At 34.2% G+C, this 18,514-nt stretch overlaps 1 protein-coding gene across 2 annotated transcripts in view; it reads right to left on the bottom strand.

The window, feature by feature from the left end:
- Positions 1-247: 247 nt before the first annotated feature.
- Positions 248-18,514, bottom strand: part of NDFIP2 (Nedd4 family interacting protein 2) — a 137,484-nt gene continuing 119,217 nt past the window's right edge. For both annotated transcript variants that reach the window (XM_067016690.1, XM_059042372.2), the window contains 4 exons: positions 13,154-13,278; positions 7,728-7,794; positions 4,929-5,034; positions 248-3,285 (listed from right to left, as the gene is read on the bottom strand). In XM_067016690.1, the coding sequence (XP_066872791.1) occupies positions 4,931-5,034; positions 7,728-7,794; positions 13,154-13,278 (296 nt within the window). In that variant the 3' untranslated portion in view covers positions 248-3,285; positions 4,929-4,930. The remainder of the gene's footprint in view (positions 3,286-4,928; positions 5,035-7,727; positions 7,795-13,153; positions 13,279-18,514) is intronic.

Here is an 18,514-nt window from a genome sequence, read left to right as displayed (position 1 = left end):
ACACATATAAAATATGTTTTATATATGGGCAAGGACATTCAATAATAATTGGCACATTATCATTCAACAGTTGAACTTTATCAAGAATGAGGTTTTAGAACATAATACACTAATATTTCATGACTATTCGAAGAATTAAATAGCAAACAATTAAAATAACAATTAACAGCAGTTTAAACATACAAAAAGCTCACTGTTTACTATTTACCATAAGCAGAATCATTCCAATACAACTTCTATTTAAAAAAAAAAAAAGGAAAATATAGTACTATGTGTGTTCTACAGGCCAAAAAAACGGGTGTCTAGGCAGGGCTGACTAGGTGACTAGGTGACTCCTGCCCTAATACTGCAGTTCCTTCTCTCAAAGGGCAGTGGGTTTAGGCAGTCACTTCTCAGCACAGTGTAGAGTTATATACAGGGTGATCATATAATTTCTCCTCCAAATTAGGACACTTATGAGAGAGGAGGCACTATATAAGGTGAGGAAATAGGAATAACTAGATCTGTTATGAGCAAACTCAGTATATATATGTCACTCTAGTTAAATACAGTATCAGATGCATTATCATTACCTTTGTGCTTTTGGGGACAGGGACAGTATAGACCAGTTGAAAAAAATTATATTAAATTAAGAAACCCTGAATTTTTCTCCAACTGGACTTTCTGAACTCCACTTTTCCTGTCATCAGAGGTTTTGCTGGAAATATTAGTGATTATTGTCTTAACAGGTTAAAATTTATGAACTTCAAAGGCATGGGGTATAGCTTACAGACTCAATAAAAGGCTAGCTAGAGATTAGTATTTTTTTCTATTAAAAAGAGATTTTCATTTTAACCAACTATAATAGAATTTTTCTTTTAATTTTAAATTTCTAAGATGTATCCTGAACACACTACATAGAAAATGTATTTTTACCTTAAATTCTGTTTATTTCATAAAAACATAAAAATGGATTTTTCTGGCCATAACTAGCTTATTCAAATATAATAGAAATAATGTAACATATTTTTCGTATTAACTTCCGAGCTCCAGTTCACACTCATTCAAAAATTGTTTATAGATACCCTAATAAGGATTCTGATTTTCAATCTTTAAGGCAGAGTGCAAAGGCAATTAAGTATCTCCAAAACACAACAGCAGCTATTCTGTCCAAGCTCACAGGAAATAAGGGAGGTATGTAGGATTTGATAAATCCAGAAGAGAACGTTGTTTTTTAAAATAACATTCTGATTTTCCTGATAGGATGATGAGATTTAAGACTACCAATGAATTGTACCAATTAAAGAGGATCAGGTAACATCACACTTGAATCTTACAGATTTGGGGGGAAAACAATCAAAACAAAAAGCGAAGTTTTGACATTGGGTCAACATCCACATGCAGAAACTAAGTATTAACGCCACAGAAACAAAAATAACATTTTAATAAACTGATGTATGATAGATGACCTAGATATTTTAACTTACTACGTATCATAGCTTAGTTTCATTAAAAACTATTACAAAGAACAAAGTACAGGTCTACAGGAAAATTAATGTGCAATAAAGAGATCTAGCACGAGTTCACATTTCTTCCAAGTAAATTTTAACTTTAATTAATTTCCAAATCAGGCAACTAAATCAAATATTTTGTTTCTTTACCCCAGGCTATTGTTTTACTTCAATGGGTGTAACACACGTACTTTAACCAACAATAAAAATTCTAGCAGGGGAGGAGAATAAATGAGGGAAAACAAGAAAATAGGAGGCGCAATTAGCAAAACAAAACATGTTTTATTTATCAAAGACAATGAAATAAATCAGAAAATACAGAGAAATACAAAAAAAGTTATAAAGCATAATAAATTTTATTTTTTCAGAAATGGAAAAATGACCCTGAATAGTTTTAGATGTATCTTTTAGTAGTCAGTCAGTGTCTAATAATAAACAAGCAATCAATTTTATATGTTCTGTATAGCTGTATCAGCTGATTTTTAAGTTTAAAAGATAATTCCCATCATATTTAATGTTGCATTTCAAAAGCAAAGATATAACTGAAGAGAAAACAGATGAGACATAAAATGATTTGTAAAATGTAGTAGCTTATGAATGTAAAACAGATTCCAGTTGTAATAATAGTCGCACACACTCTCGCAACACACTCACACCCCTATACTCCACAGACACACTTCCATAACTTGAAAACAGATATTTCACATATCTCCAATCAGGAAATGATTTTTACAAGTTAATCCTACAATCAGAAAGCAAGAAGCTATTAAAAGCACAAGTTTTTATTTGCTAAATTAAACTAAACATCTAAAGGAAAAAGTACTACAATGATATTGAAAGATACTTTTTTATTGGCTTTTTAAAAGACAAAATGCAAATGAGAGTATCTTATTCAGAAAATTAATTTTCAAAAATGTCTTAAATGAAATAAATATAATATCTAATACAATCTCTTCCTGCAAGAATCTCTAAGATGAACAATGCTAAAAACCAAGCTTCTCATTTGAGAAACCCTAAAACTGTCATGTCCCTTAAAAAAAAAAAAAAAAAGTTTTCTTATAAAGGACATGTAGCATACCCACATTTTCTTAAAATTTGTCCTAAAACTATCTTTAACACCCAAATTTTCTATATATATTAAGTTCACTTAATTTAAAATTAATGAAGAGATATCTAGACACAATTTCTAAGAAAACAATGCAGAAAGTAATTTATGCATGGTTTTTTACAGAAAGTTTTGCTAAATAATGATGTAAATATTGGTTCAACAATCTGACAAAGCCTAATAATCAGCACTGCAGGTTTCAAAAAACTTTATATATAACAAAGGATGTTTCATGTGTAGAGTTACTAGATAAATCTAAGAGCCAGAAACTAAAGTATTTGACATGGTTAATAGTTTCATTTTTATTATATTAAATGTCAGGTCAGAAGTCAATGGCATTTACATGCTGGAAGACTGTTTATCACCCAACTCTTTCAATTATATCAAACACTGATTAATCAAATGTAACTGCACTTTACTGCTACAACTTTATGGTTTCTTTCAAGTATACCCAAATCTTTTAAATGGGCACATATGCAACTGTGCAAAACAAATGAAATATATTTAAGAGAATGAACAGAAACGGCTTTTAAGCATAAACCACTCTGCCATTCACTTATGAAGCTCTATCTTTTCTTCACTAATTTGTCTTCTGCCTTTAGTAGTCTTCTATCTTATTAAAGTTGCAGGTTTACAGATGATCTGGAAATTTCACATTGATATAAGAAAGGAATGTCTGGTCGATGCAGTCTAGGGACAAAAAGAATTAGCCTTAAAATGTATTAAGTTGCAATTATCTAAACGACAGCATAATTAAAACCGATCTTATAGCAGTATTACATCAAGTATATAATATCCTTTTGGTAAGAATGACATAAGGTAGCATATATCAAAATATATTCTAAAGTTTAGGTTTCTAACCATCTAGAAAATATTTACAGTTTAAACTCTTGAAAATGCAAACAAGGTAATCACACTGAATATTCACAGAATATCATTTAAATTAGTAAAATTACTTTGCCTTTTATCTTACAGGTAATACCGACAAACTCTTAAGGTCACTGCTTGTAAAAACATTTTACCAGTTAAAGAGAAAATGTGACATCTTCTAGGGGGAGGAAGAAACCTTAGTGGAACTTTTAAAGTGATATTTAAATATAATCCAGAAATGCAATTGTAATCATTGTTCTCTTTAGCAGAAATAAGTACATCAGGTTAGCTTATGTAAAACTCATTTAAGCATAAAATTTAAGCAAACAAATCACAAACCATACAATTTATTTATACTTAAGTCATAGCAACTTGAAACATTTTGTACTTAAAGATACCTCCAGAAGTTAAGTGTTTTAGTAGACATTTTGCTTATGCAGTTCAACTACTTTAAAAGTTCAAATCAATGAAGTGTATGGTGCTTGCTTTAAAAGTATCAATAGTATATAGTGAGTAGAGATATGAGGTCTCTTCATGTGAAGATCTACTAGCTGCACAATAAATAAGTGCCTTTACTATAGACACAGCTTCCAGAAACTCACTGGATAACCAGTAAGACAACCTCTGCTCATTTCTTTATATTCCCATTTATTCAAGTTGCAGCCTTCGTTGATGATACAAACTGGCACACACATTAAGAAAATAGTAAAAAAGCTCCTATTTTCTTCACACAACTTTTATTCATTGATCCAGTTTGTTAAGATCAGTGCATGGCAAGTTGCTTTTCAATCACAGATTTGTTTTTTTGTTTGTCTGTTTTTGTCTGTTTTATCCACCAGATATCTATGTGAATTTCACACTGTTTTATGCAAAATGCCCATTCTCTCTCTGTGTAAGTGGTTTGTCATATTTTGTCTTTCAAGCTTTCAAATGCTGTGCTGGTGGTTACTTCATATACATCCTGTGGTCAAGCTTTAAAAAGAAATTTAAAAGTCTGATTTAAAGTTTCAGTTTACTCATAATACATTTTTAAAAATTAAAATGTATGAAATTCAATTTTAAAAATGGAAGTTATCTTAAAAGTTCACAACTTCTTATATTTCAGTAAGTGACTGTTAACAGTATAAAAATCTATTAAATATGCTAAATTTGAGTAAACAACATGAGTACACATTAAGCAATTTTTTTTTTTTTGTGATACGCAGACCTCTCACCGCTGTGACCTCTCCCGCTGCGGAGCACAGGCTCTGGACACACAGGCTCAGCGGCCATGGCTCAAGGGCCCAGCCGCTCTGCGGCACGTGGGGTCCTCCCGAACCGGGGCACGAACCCGCGTCCCCTGCATCGGCGGCGGACTCTCAACCGCTGCGCCACCAGGGAAGCGCCACATTAAGCATTTAATGTGCATCTGGTGAATTCGAATACAAAAGGAATAAACAGTTAATATATTAATTATTTCTTACCTCTATAATAAGAAGAAATACCTTGTTCTATGAGCAGCTGCCATGCTTTCAGACATGTTTCTGACTTTTAGATAATTAACAAATCCTCTGAAGAAAAGAAGCAGGCCTGAGAAGGTTGAAATAATACAGGTATGTTATGTTCTTACACAGAAAGGGGACACAATAAATTTCAGATAGACAATTATAAACAAGATCCTCTTAGTCTAAGGAATTTAACGTGTAGGATTACAGTCATTCCATAATACATTTTACATTATAATGACAACTCTATTGTAAGGAAATATAATAAAATTTTACTGCCACCCCAAATTCTTTCAATTTGTTACACCTAGATGTATCTAAAGTAAAGTAAATCCAGCCATGAAAATCCAAAATTACACAAAAATACACACTTACTAAATTATTTCTTATAAAGCAAAGCTACCTAATGCATTTAAACTGATTCAACTCACAGAAATCCTATTGTATACCAAACTTTTAAATTACTATAACTACTAAACAAACTAAGACATATTTACTGATATAAAGTATTCAAGAGAGAACATATGCATGTAATTGCTAACAATTGTGGGATAAAACCAATAATAAGCCTGTCTAGCAAGATCAGGTGCCTGTCATCTGCAAGATCTGTATTTAGAGATATGTGCATTATGTAAATAATTTACTTATTAGTTATTATTTTCAAGTAATAATAAAAGACTAATTTATAATAAAAATTGAGAAAAATCAAGAAAGAAAACTCTGGAAGCAGCCACTCTAGTGATTTCTTAAATGATTTGAGATGTATCTTCTATCTATCTCAGTGTTCTCTTCTGTAAAATAGTATTTTTAAATAATAATCATTTACATTAATAATCATTTATAATAATCACAGGTCTCTTTAGTAATCAAAAAACAAAGCCTCTGAAATGCTTCAAAGTTTCAGGTGAAAAATATTAGCTAAGTATAAAAAGCATTACCATTATTAGTAGAGCAAGTCTTTGATATACTTAAGCATACAATTCTAAGGGCAACATTTATTGACTCCAGTAAATTTTTAACTAGGTAATGGTGGGTGGGAGGGCAGGGACCAAAAGATATGTATGCATGCAACTTTCCTCACTAGGAGGAAGAGTCTGTCAATTTAAAATGTAAAGTCTCAACTGAAATTTGTAACCCAATTCTAAGACAATAATTGAAGCACTAAAATAAGAAGCATGGTTATAATAAATTAGAGAGGAAAGACAGAAGAGATATACAAATAATGACTTAAACAAGGGGTATAAGTTTCACCTAAATCTGATCCCATCTGCTTCCCATATCCTCTTTCCACTTGTGACTCCCACTCTGAATTCTACCCTCATGCCCTTCCAGATGCTGTTCAAAGATAATGATACTGTGATCCAAACGTAAAGGTACTATTGAAAAATGTAAACCAAAATTATTTGTGAAATCCCTTCTTTTGTCTATGACGCTGCTGACTCTAGACATATTTTGTTCTGCTCAGGCGTTTTCCAAAATAAGCCAATTCACATCGAGAAACCGATCACTCAGCAGCTATTGTTTCTCAGCATTCTGTGATGTGCTCAACACTCTTCTGAGTATTATGTGAGAGGAACATTTTGATCATGAATTAAGTTTCCACATTCCCCTAAATGCTAGATTATGGCTCTGATATGGAACTGGGGCTGTCCTCTGCATTCTACTGTCTCACAGTTGCCTTCCGAAGGCTCCTCAATCCGCTAATAATATTTATAAGCAAGTATCTCATTCAACATGCTTCAATACCTAAAAGACTTTATCAATTTTTTCACTTTTAAGGAAGAAACTCAATAATGAGCACAGAATCAGTCAGAAAACAATTAACAATACAAAAAAACTGGCTAAACTTTTGTACAAGTCTGACTCCCCAACAAAATCACAACATTAGAATAATTTCATTATAATTATTAGAGAAACAATCTAGGATTTTTAGTGACCTTAACCGACCACTAAGATTTGTTTCCCCAAAGATCCAAAAGATTCAACAGCAGGACTAAATAAAAACTCAAGGAGAACACTGCCACCTACTGAAATGCTATTTTCTGGTATAATTATGTTACTAGAGAAATGTGGGCTCTTAAACCTAAATAGAAACCAAATGTATTCTTCATGTCAGTAAACAAATTTGAAATGTGGATTAAAGGTATCATGTGATTTTAAGATTAACTTAATTATCATATATCTAAAGAGGAAAACACAAGGGATCAAAAATCGGAAATCCATAAAATTCATCAATATTAATAAAAGACATGGCTTGTAAGAAGAAAACTCAACAGAAGTACTGTGATCATTAGGCATGAAGCCTTTCTTTATGCCTGACTGATTAATGATTAATGCAGGGTACACTTCAAAAGTGTAAAGAATGTTTCAATGATACAAAAATAAAAGAATGGATAGAACATCCAACTATCCTCCTCTCAACACTTCCTTCGATCATTAAAGAAAATTATGCATGTATATTTTCCAAAGTAAATGCTGAAGGCAATTATTTTTTAATCATTTTAAGATTTTCAAGTTTTGTAGGATTTACTTATCATTCAACCACTGATTCCTTAAATTGACAGGCTCTGAATTTTAAATCAGAAATCCAGAATGCTACATAGAATTATCTGAATAGCCAAGATGATATAAGTGTTTGGATATCAGAATTTTACAACAGGAAAAATTTTTTCCACATAAATTATAAAACAAGATATTTACATCTCACATTTTTAGGAAACATCAAAGTTAAACTAAATGCAAATTAGTCATACTGAAATGCATTAAGGATAAACTTACCAAGTACAAGAAATATCCACCAAAGCCAATACTGTCCATTGAAATATCCAGTAAAATAATCAGAAAACTGTGGAGTGAACATAAATATATTAACTGTATTTGTGTACCTAAATTTAAAAATCATAAGTCTTACTTTCAGAATGATTTACCTCAAATAATCTTTAGCACTTAAAACAGAACAAAAAGAAAACCAGAAAAGAAAAAAAATACTTAATGACATACACATATAATTATTTGAGAAAAAGTAACAGCAAACACTTATGCAAAATATTTTAGAAACAAAAAGTAGTTTCAAACTGCTTGTAAAGAAGAAAGATAAGTGCTATATATCTGAATCCAACATTTTCTCATTAAGGAGTTCACATGTCAGTTCTTTTTTCATAATCTCTCAAAGCCACAACTACCATCCCAAACACACTACAGCAACCTGCTGCTTTAGATATTAACACCAAAAGCCACATTAGTTTAATCTTATCAGATGGGGATGTTCTGCTGACCTCTAAAAAGAAGAGCTTTTGACCTTCTGTACACCCCCTACTGTTAATCACTGCCAAGAATACTAGGCACATAAAGACCCCCAACTCATTAGAGTCTTTTTATTTTCAAACTAGATGCTCCAGCATTCATTTCCCAACAGTGAGCTGAGAACAGCTAAATGAACCTTGAAGCGGCATTTCAACAGTTCCTATTAGTGGCCGTGGTAGACAGTTTATATTCTCTGTGAAGTGAGGATATGAACAGGCAGATGGAAGGCAGGGTTTGATGATACTGGACACAGGTATCTTTTCCTTGATTAGACTAGGGACATGATGATTTATTATCTTCAAAGAGTTTTCTTCTTACATCAGTCTAATTTTCCTGCTTATTTAATCTACTCTGTTTCCATTGGTCTCTGAACCGAATGTGATTTAACTAAAAATGAGTTTGTTAAATGCAGATTTGTCCTCAGATGTATCTACCTCCAACTTTACAGGTAATTATTTCCAACTATTCATTGGTCATTTCCATAAAAGCTTAAAAATTTTATAGGTGTGGTAATAACAAAAATGCTTACAAATTGTAATGTTACTAGTGAGGAAGCATATCCATTAAAGGTTATCTAAATCTGTTTTTAAAAGCTTTTAAATTATTCTCACAGGAAGTATTTACAATATATGAACCATGGTCTAAGTTCTCAACTTAGAGTTTTAGAAATTACAAAGATTAGAAATTTCAAAGTACCATCACAGATGCAAATCCCACATACTCCTACACCTTTAAAATATGTACAATAAAGGGAGAACTAGAAAATTGTGGAAATATAGCTCGTAAAGTAGGAAAGCACTACACTACTTTTTAATCAACTGATTAATAATTAGAAATAAAAGGTTTTCATACAGGTTTTAGAGATTATAAGAACAAAAGGAATAAAGAACCAAAGCAATGCATTTTTAACTAATTTTTAAATATATTTTAAAATATATTTCGAATATTTAAAATATATTTAATATATAATATTACCCGACAAGAGGCAACCAGAAAAGAACAATGTCATTCTTCACCAGAAGTACGAACCTGCAGCTATTCTTTATTTATTCCCAAGTGAAGAATAGAATTACCTTCACTTTGAAGTCAAAGAGAAAAACTCACCATGTAAAAAGGATAAACTAATAAGCTTTGGGGCTCAGTTATCAAGTGTTTCAAAATACTAAAAGTCATAGGGCTGAGCCAAGTTTTGTTTTTGGTGGGTTTTTTTTTTTGCGGTACGCGGGCCTCTCACTGTTGTGGCCTTTCCCGTTGCGGAGCACAGGCTCAGCGGCCATGGCTCATGAGCCCAGCCGCTCCGCGGCACGTGGGGTCTTCCTGGACCAGGGCACGAACCCGCGTCCCCTGCATCGGCAGGCGGACTCTCAACCACTGCGCCACCAGGGAAGCCCTGTTTTTTTTTAAATAAGTAAATACCTCATGTTGACTGGTCAACCACAGGCTGCGGAAATCAAATTTTGGAAAATAAATTAACCAACAATAAGAATTTATCTGATTTAAATTTGAAATAAAAAAGAATTCATCTGATTTTATTTTATTAATATGACACCAGTATTTTATTGTTTACATCATGTCTACTTTCTAAAAGACTTGTCAGTTTTTAATAAAATATATATTCCTTTTAAAACAAAAAATAGAAACATCAAAAGCCTTAGAAATAATATCAGAATCTTGGGCTAAAGATATTTACTCTAAATATGAGGTTCACAGCAGCTCAGAAACAAAAAGAAAAGCAGCAGCTAATTTATAAATTGCTTAGTATCTAATAAAAGGAAACACCAGGCTTTCAGGAGAAAACCTTTCTCTCAGCACTGAACTACTAGGGAAATTTATTGCCTTGAGCATTATAATAAAAGTCAAAGTACAGTGTTACAGAGGCAGTACAGAATTAGGAGAACAGGCACTGAACTGAAATCAAGCTAGATTCAAATCCACATACAAACTGTGGGACACTGAGCAAGTTATTAGACTTTTTATTCTTAGTTTCATCATCAATAAAATGGCTGGCTTGTCTCCAGCATCACTGATACAGATAGGGTTAAAGAATTTAGTGCCTGGGCTTCCCTGGTGGCCCAGTGGTTGAGAGTCCGCCTGCCGATGCAGGGGGTGCGGGTTCGTGCCCTGGTCCGGGAAGACCCCACGTGCCGCAGAGCGGCTGGGCCCGTGAGCCATGGCCACTGAGCCTGCACGTCCGGAGCCTGCGCTCCGCAATGGGAGAGGCCACAGCAGTGAAAGGCCCGCGTACCGCAAAAAATTAAAAAAAAAAAAAAATTTAGTGCCTGTAATGAATTATGCCTGGAACATAGTAAGTACTCACTGAATGGTGGCTATTGTTATTTTATAACAAAAGATTTTTTAAAATCCTTCTCATATCAATTCTCAATATACACTACAGGTATAATATTAACCTTAACTCAGTAAAGGTATTTTAAAAGGAAACTCAACAGTCCCGGTGATTAAACTTGACACTCTTACATACCTTACAAAACTCTGAGAAACTCCAGTCTTTGAATTTAAGGTCCCCATCTTATCACACTGACTGGAGTTGATTACTAGACAATCTAACCCCTTCTCAACCTGGGATTCTAAGAGAGAATTAGGCCCTAATATCCTAGAGGCAAAAGTTGCATGTAATGCACTAATTTCTTTTTTATGAATGTAGAATGATACTAGCAATTCAATAACTTTAGGAGAATTGAGAAAATCAAATCATTTTCTGTGTTCTGTGACTTAGACAAGAAATCTCATTTGAATATTAGTAATTAATTCTATTACTAACATAACCAAGGTTGGACATTACCTAGTTCCAACTCTTTTGAGATTTTCTAGTAATAACTTCTGCAAAGGCAGGGAGGGACTGTCTCTTTATCTCCGCATGCCCCATAACACCTAACAGATTTATGCTAATGGTGGGAACCCACTCTACATTTTTTTAATGAAATTAAAACAAGTAATTGCCAGGGGGGCAGTTCTTACAATGGCTCAGGTTTTAATCACCTGAGAGGAAGCCAGTCCACAGGTCCCACCAAGAATCAACTGTTTAATAACCAAATCCTATAATCTAGTCTAAACAGAGACAGGGTCTGATTAGATTACTGTAACCCTGGGAAGTAATAAAATAAGTTTAAAAATAATGAAGAAACACTTAAAATTCAAAGTTTTAATATTTTTATAATGGGTAATTTTTTAATCTATTTGACAATGTAGGTGCATAATTGAAGTGTCTGAAGCACTTAATAAAAGCCGACATATCAGTATATTTTACTGAAAATTTCAGGAGGACCTGACTCATTCAACTAGAAATCAATGTTTAAATATATATGATTTGTAGAAAGTATATATTTTATTAGTTGTATATAGCATTTAAATGTGTGGGTAACTTTTAAGAAGAGTTATTAATTAACAAAGCCACTTTCGTAGCCTTACCTAAAGAAATCAGGAGAAAAGCTTTGTAAAAAGGAGCCAAAATGGGCCTTCAAGAGGCAAAGGAAAAGAGCTGGGGGAAGATTATGTTAACAATACTATTGCCTGTACAATGGGTACAAAAAATTATTTGGGGGCTAGAAAAGCTGTTGAGATAGGAGAAAGAAAAGGACTTCTTGTTATCTCCCTACATACTACCTTGTAAATGATACGAGATAGAGGCTGATTTCCAGGAACAACAGGAAAATGAGAAGAAAGTCTTAGAAGGAATGTAAAGAAAAAAAAAGATGAGTTCTCATAACCACCTCAAAGGCCTGTACTGCACTTTTTTAGCTCTTAATGTTACCAAAAAAGAAGAAGAAAAAGAAAAAAGAAACAGTGAGAAGATATGTAAGTCCATGATAATTTCACTAACCAATGGAAATTTTTGTTTTAAAACTGATTTTAGGGCTTCCCTGGTGGCGCAGTGGTTGAGAGTCCGCCTGCGGATGCAGGGGACACGGGTTTGTGCCCCGGTCCGGGAAGATCCCACATGCCGCGGAGCGGCTGGGCCCGTGAGCCATGGCCGCTGAGCCTGCGCGTCCGGAGCCTGTGCTCCGCAACAGGAGAGGCCACAACAGTGAGAGGCCCACGTAACGCAAAAAAAAAAAAAAAAAAAAAAAAAAAAAACTGATTTTAGGCAGAACTACACTATATCGCAATAGTGGCAGCCATGATTTACTGAGCACATATACTTGTGCAGCAACTGAGCAAGGTACTCTAAATATGTCATGTTCATGCCTCACAAAAATACTGAATGGCAGCTATTATCAGTTTACCATGAAGAAACTAATGCTCAGAACAATTTAAAAACTTAAAGTTAGAACACTGATATACTAAAAGATGAGATTCAAACTCAGATTTATCTGATTTCAAAGTTCTTTCCACTTATTGAGACTTCCCTGGTGGCGCAGCGGTTAAGATTCCACCTGCCAATGCAGGGGACACGGGCTCAAGCCCTGGTCCAGCAAGATCCCACATGCCACGGAGCAACTAAGCCCATGTGCCACAACTGCTGAGCCTGCGCTCTAGAGCCTGTGAGCCACAACTACTGAGCTCGCGCGCCTAAAGCCCATGCTCCACAACAAGAGAAGCCACCGCAAGGAGAAGCCCACGCACCGCAAGGAAGAGTAGCCCCCGCTCATCACAACCAGAGAAAGCCCTCAGGCACCAATGAAAACCCAACACAGCCAAAAATTAATTAATTAATTAATTAAAAACAAACAAACAAAAAGCTCTTTCCTAACAAGCTCTCATATGATACAGTCATAAAATGTCCACACCACAGAGATCACTATGATAGTTAAGGACAGAAGTTAAGAATACGTCTCAAAATAATTAAGCTCATATACACAAAATGAACATTTGTGAACCACATAAGAAATTTTATGTAATTTAATTTTAGAGACAAAAGTGATAGAGGCTATCAAGACACTTACCCTGACGATAAGGATCCATTTGATCAGTGAAAGGCCAAATCCACAGATGGCACCATACCTTCCAGCTATGGTATTGGTGATACAGAAAGATAAACAAAATCCAAGCCAGTTGAAAATAAATGCCACTGAAAGCAAGAGAAATAATTCTTTTAAAGACCACACTTTGGAAACAATTAACAGAGACATAATATAAACATCAATAATACTTCATGACTCAATGGAAATAGCAGTTCTTTCTCTTAATTCTGTACTAATTAAGTCTTCTTTATAGACTATAGTTTACCTTTTGCAAATGTATTAGTTATTTACTATACATTAACAAGTGGGTAAGCTCGGTTTCTTGTCAGTTTGGTCAACAAGAATCAATACCTTACAGCTTATCACCAAAAGGTGAAACTGCATTATTTTTTCTTTTATACATACATTTGTTATTGAAGCTGCATTTTTAAACCAGTTAAAAATTAGGTCACAATGTAGCTCCCATGTGATCCTACCTGAAAATTCTAGTCTAAGCCATCATCAGCCAGCCAAATTAAAAAGCAATATTAAAGATGAGCCGAAAAAATTATAAACTATTGTTTCCGGAGCAGATACTGTTCATTGCCTTCTCTTCTTACCTAACAAAACCTGTTGTTCCCCTTCCCAGGAACCCACCAACCTCTAGAGCCTGTATTTTTAGGAAAGGCTGGACCCCGTACTTAGCCCCCAAAGGTGAGTCCTGTCTGGGAAAATCACAGAAGGCCCAAATCCCTTGCCAGTGAATTTTTTTTAATATAAAAACACAGCAAGGAGAGGGAAGAATATAAGAATATAGGTAAATATAGGTAAAACAACAGTGGTTTTAAATTGATCATTGTTGAAGCTGGGTGATGGATACACAGATGTTTATTACACTCTTGTCTAGTTTGAGAATTTATACAACGGAAGTTTTTTAAAAAGAAAAGAAGAAAAGGCCCTTCTTTCACTGGGTATCACGTTTAATTGTAATACCTGGAACTGCTGCAGGGAGCTTGCTATCAGCCTGAAGATTAAACCGTCACTCCAAATAGTGGAGGAGTGAAGAAAACCGAAGCAAAGCAAAGCAGAGCCACAGCACTGATACAGTCTGCCTGATACGGTACCTGAGGTCTGATCATCCAGGGACTTCTTGTTTTGTGAGATTATCTCCTAACTATTTAAAACAATTGAGTAAAGGTTTTCTATTTCTCATAGCAGAAACCATTCTGACATAGGTCCTTGAGATATAATCAGAGTACCTTATTTACGTCCAAGATAGCAACATCATCAAAATAATAATAGTAATAATAATAAAACTAAAGATCAATCTGAACCTAAATCTTGTTCAGTGCCCAGCCTCTAACCCTAAATATCTCCAACCAAGCCTCAGGGAGGATAAAGTAAAGTACCTAGAGAAATCCTAGTTTTTCAGAATTCTAAAGACGAAAGGAAACATTTTAGGATAAATTTAAATGAAATGGCTATTTCTTCAAAGTAATGCCCCTACTCCTGTAATTTCTTCCTTCCTAATACTTTCTAGTCACAGCTTTTTTTGATCATTTATGGGAAACTGTACTATATGGTGTGATAGTCAGAAAAATCAATTTTGAAATAAGAGACTCGTGTTTGAGTCACATCGTACTCACTCACTAGATATATGACCTTGGACTCACTGCTGACTTCTGTTGAGCCACAGTCCTCTGATCTTTAAGTACCTACTTCACAAGATTGATAAGAGGATTAAGTGAGAATGTAAAGAGCTTAAGCATAGTACAGAACCTGGCACATGGTGACTGCTAAAAAAATGCTAGCCATCATCACTACCCATACAAAATGATCTCTTTATATTACAGACTAGGTCCCATCTTTCCTGCAAAACAATTTCAAGAGACACTACTATAAATAAAGCTTGTTTACTCTCTACCGTACTGTACAACAGAGATAGGATATTTCCATCATTGCAGAATAATCTATCGCACATAGCCACTCTGTATCAAACTGGCTAATATTTGTGTTAGCTGTAGGGGAAGCACATGACAAAAAATAATTTTATATCTATTTAAAGTAAAGAATTTCTATTACCAAACAGCAGTAGAGATTCCCAACTGGTGGCTAACTATGTGTTAATGACAGGCTGAGATATTTCTCTCCTCAGCCCTTAGGGCAGGCAGGTGAGGTCTGGGGCAGAGGACAGACTGCCACCAGTCCTGAGCACCTTACTCCTTTATCTCAGTGTGCTATAAACATTCTATCATTCTGCAAGCATGTCATGTTGTAGAAACGTAGGAGAGGCACTGATGGAGAAAATTCAAAACAGCAAAACATTCCAAAAGTGTATTTTCACCTTTTCACCTGAGTATGTGTATGTTTAGCTTTGGGGAAAAAATAATTTAAACACTGTCCAATTTCTTCAAAATCAGATTTACTGCTTTCTATTATATGTATCATTGTACCCAAAAGAGAAATAAGATCCAAAAGAACAAAAAAGTAGTTAATGAGCCACCATGTTTTCTTTATGCTCTCCGCCAGCAGTATGAATTCCTATAAATTGTGCTCATGTGATATAATTTGTTACAGACTGAACTCTGTCCCCTCAAAATTCATAGATTAAAGCCCTGACCTCCAGTGTGACTGTATTTAGAGATAGTGCCTTTAGGGAGGTGGCTAAAAATAAATAAGGTTATAAGGGTGAAGCCCTAACACAACAGGATTGGTGTCCTTATAGGAAGAGGAATAGACACTTGAGAAAGCTCTCTCTCTCTGCACACATGTAGAGAAGAGGCCATGTGGGGACACCACAAAAAGACAGCCAACTGCAGGCCCAAAGAGAACCCTCACCAGAAACCAAATTTTCTGGCACCTTAATCTTGGACTTCTACCCTCCAGAACTGTGAGAAAATAAACTTTCATTGTTTAAGCCACCCAGACCGTGATTTTTCATTATGGCAGCCTGAATAGACAAATGCATAACTTAATCATCTTTAATTGGTTTAAGCACTAGGAAAACAGAGAAGTTGTGACTACTGAAGCATAAACAGATTCACTTTTTATGCCCCTTGGCCTACAGAACAGAAGTAAAGCTGAATAGGTCTTTACGGTACAGAAAGAGCAAAGCATTCAATCTGGATGCTCTGTGACACGTCTGTCTCAGTTGTCAAAAAAGAGACTTTAATAAATTGTACACTAAACCTTAAGTATGTAAATCCATACAAGAAATAATGTGTAGCAGAGGCAGGTGAACATATACATGCCTAAGAAAGAAGACAAGAACAGAAGGACAAGTTAAGACTTGGAACAGTTAGGCTCCACACAAAGTCACAAGGCAAGTAAGAAGCATAGCTGGAACTGGAGCATCCAAGTCTTTTATGCCTATATCCAGTGATCTTTTTATTATATATACCTCCCACCTACCCAAAGAGGTTAGCAGAATAACCTAGAAAGCGATATTGTACACTGTAGTTTATCCATTAACTAGTAAGGCTACACTTTAAAATTTTCAACAGCCACAAGATACTTATTAATAATAAAGGGGAAAAGAGTAACTTCATAGTGAAGAAAGCTGGCTGACACTACCTTAACCTGATGAGAGTTAACATCACTAGTAAAAAGACATATCTAGATCATTGCTTCTGATGTGATGTACTGAAAAGAACACCTCATTTCTGTGGTATTCTTGAGGGGAAAAAAGAAAAAAAGGAAAGAAATGCAAAACCTGAATCTAATCATGAGGAAACATGAGCTAAATCCAAATTGAAAGACATTCTACAAAATAACTGACCAGTATTCTTCAGAAGAATCAAAGTTGTTATGAAACAAAGACTAAGAAACTGTTCCAGGTTGAGGCAGACTAAGGAAATACAGAAACTAATAATAATGTGTAATCCTGAAATAGATCCTAGATCAAGAAAAGGACATCAGTGGGACAGTTGGCAAAATTTGAATAAGGTCTGCAAACTAGTTAGTAGTATTTCGTAATGTTAATTTCCTAATGTTGATCACTGGACTGATGTTACATACGTTAACACTTGGAAAAGCTGGATGAAAGTTATATGGCAATTGTACTATTTTTGCAATTTTTTCCTAAATTTAAAATTATTTCAAAATGAAAATTTTTTAAAGTTTTAAATTAAAAAAATTTTGATACTTGCTTTGAAAATAAACAAATGAATATCATAAATGAATATCAATATACTAACATTAAGCACTTATTAATTTTTTGTCACAGAAAAATCCTCATTATATATAAATGCACCAGGTTTCAAACACAGTAAGTTCCCAAACAAAGAATAATCAGTTTCACTATACTTGATTCTGAACTGCATAAAGGCAAATTCCTGTATTATCCTCATGCAATTCTCTTTGTTTAAACTATCAGCCGTTGAGAAAAACATGAAGCTAACAATTTATTAATTTGAAGACATTTCCACTAAATTATAAGCAAAGAAATGACAAAATTATTTTTCTTAGAAACAGAACAAATTCAATAAAATGTTCACAAATATTATGAGTTTCTTAAGGTGTAGTTATAATTCTTAGATGTCCCCCCTTTCTGGATTCACTTACAGTAATGTGACCTCATCTAAAAGCTATATAAAAACATAGCTTTACATGAACAGAATAAGTCATCAATGCATTGTTTTTCAATGTGTAGTGCCCAGATAACCCCTTTAAGAACTGTTACTTTTATGACTCATCCATGGTAGGTACTTGAAAGAATTTACTGAATAAAGTTGCTCAATATCACTAATCGCTGGGGAAATGCAAATTAAACCACAAAGAGATACTACCACACAACTATTAGATTTCTAAAATTTTTAAAACTGTTCACACTAAATGCTGACAAGGATCAGAACAATAGGAACTTTCATTCACTGCTGGTGGGAATGCAGAACAGAACTGAAAGACAGTTTGGCAATTTCTTACAAATCAGAACTCACATTTCAAAACACCTTTCTAATTCTTTTTAAAGTTACATACAAGTAACTTAATATCTTTTTAATTATGTTTCTCTCAAGTCTAAAATGGGAATAATGCCGGTGATTAATTATTACTATAGCATGCTGACGTGAAGATTCACACACAGTACCAAAGGCTAAACCTTAGAAAAGTTTTCTAAACAGAATCCATTTTTAAGCATTAGAGTTCAAGTTCATTTCCACAGAATGTCAATTATCCAACGAACCAAACCTTAATTTCTAGCTTTTAACTAACATATAACTGACTTCTATTCCATTCTTTTAGAGACAAAATCTCTTAAAAGTATGTTCAGATACAAGCACATAAGGCACATATAAGGTATTTTCAGTGACACTTCAAGGGATTAGGAGAAGCAAAACATTATCAGGGGATACACACATTTAGTTC

The sequence above is a fragment of the Kogia breviceps genome, chromosome 16, assembly GCF_026419965.1.
Source record: "Kogia breviceps isolate mKogBre1 chromosome 16, mKogBre1 haplotype 1, whole genome shotgun sequence".
Classification (NCBI taxonomy): domain Eukaryota; kingdom Metazoa; phylum Chordata; class Mammalia; order Artiodactyla; family Physeteridae; genus Kogia; species Kogia breviceps.
This window is presented reverse-complemented; position numbering and strand designations above follow the sequence as displayed.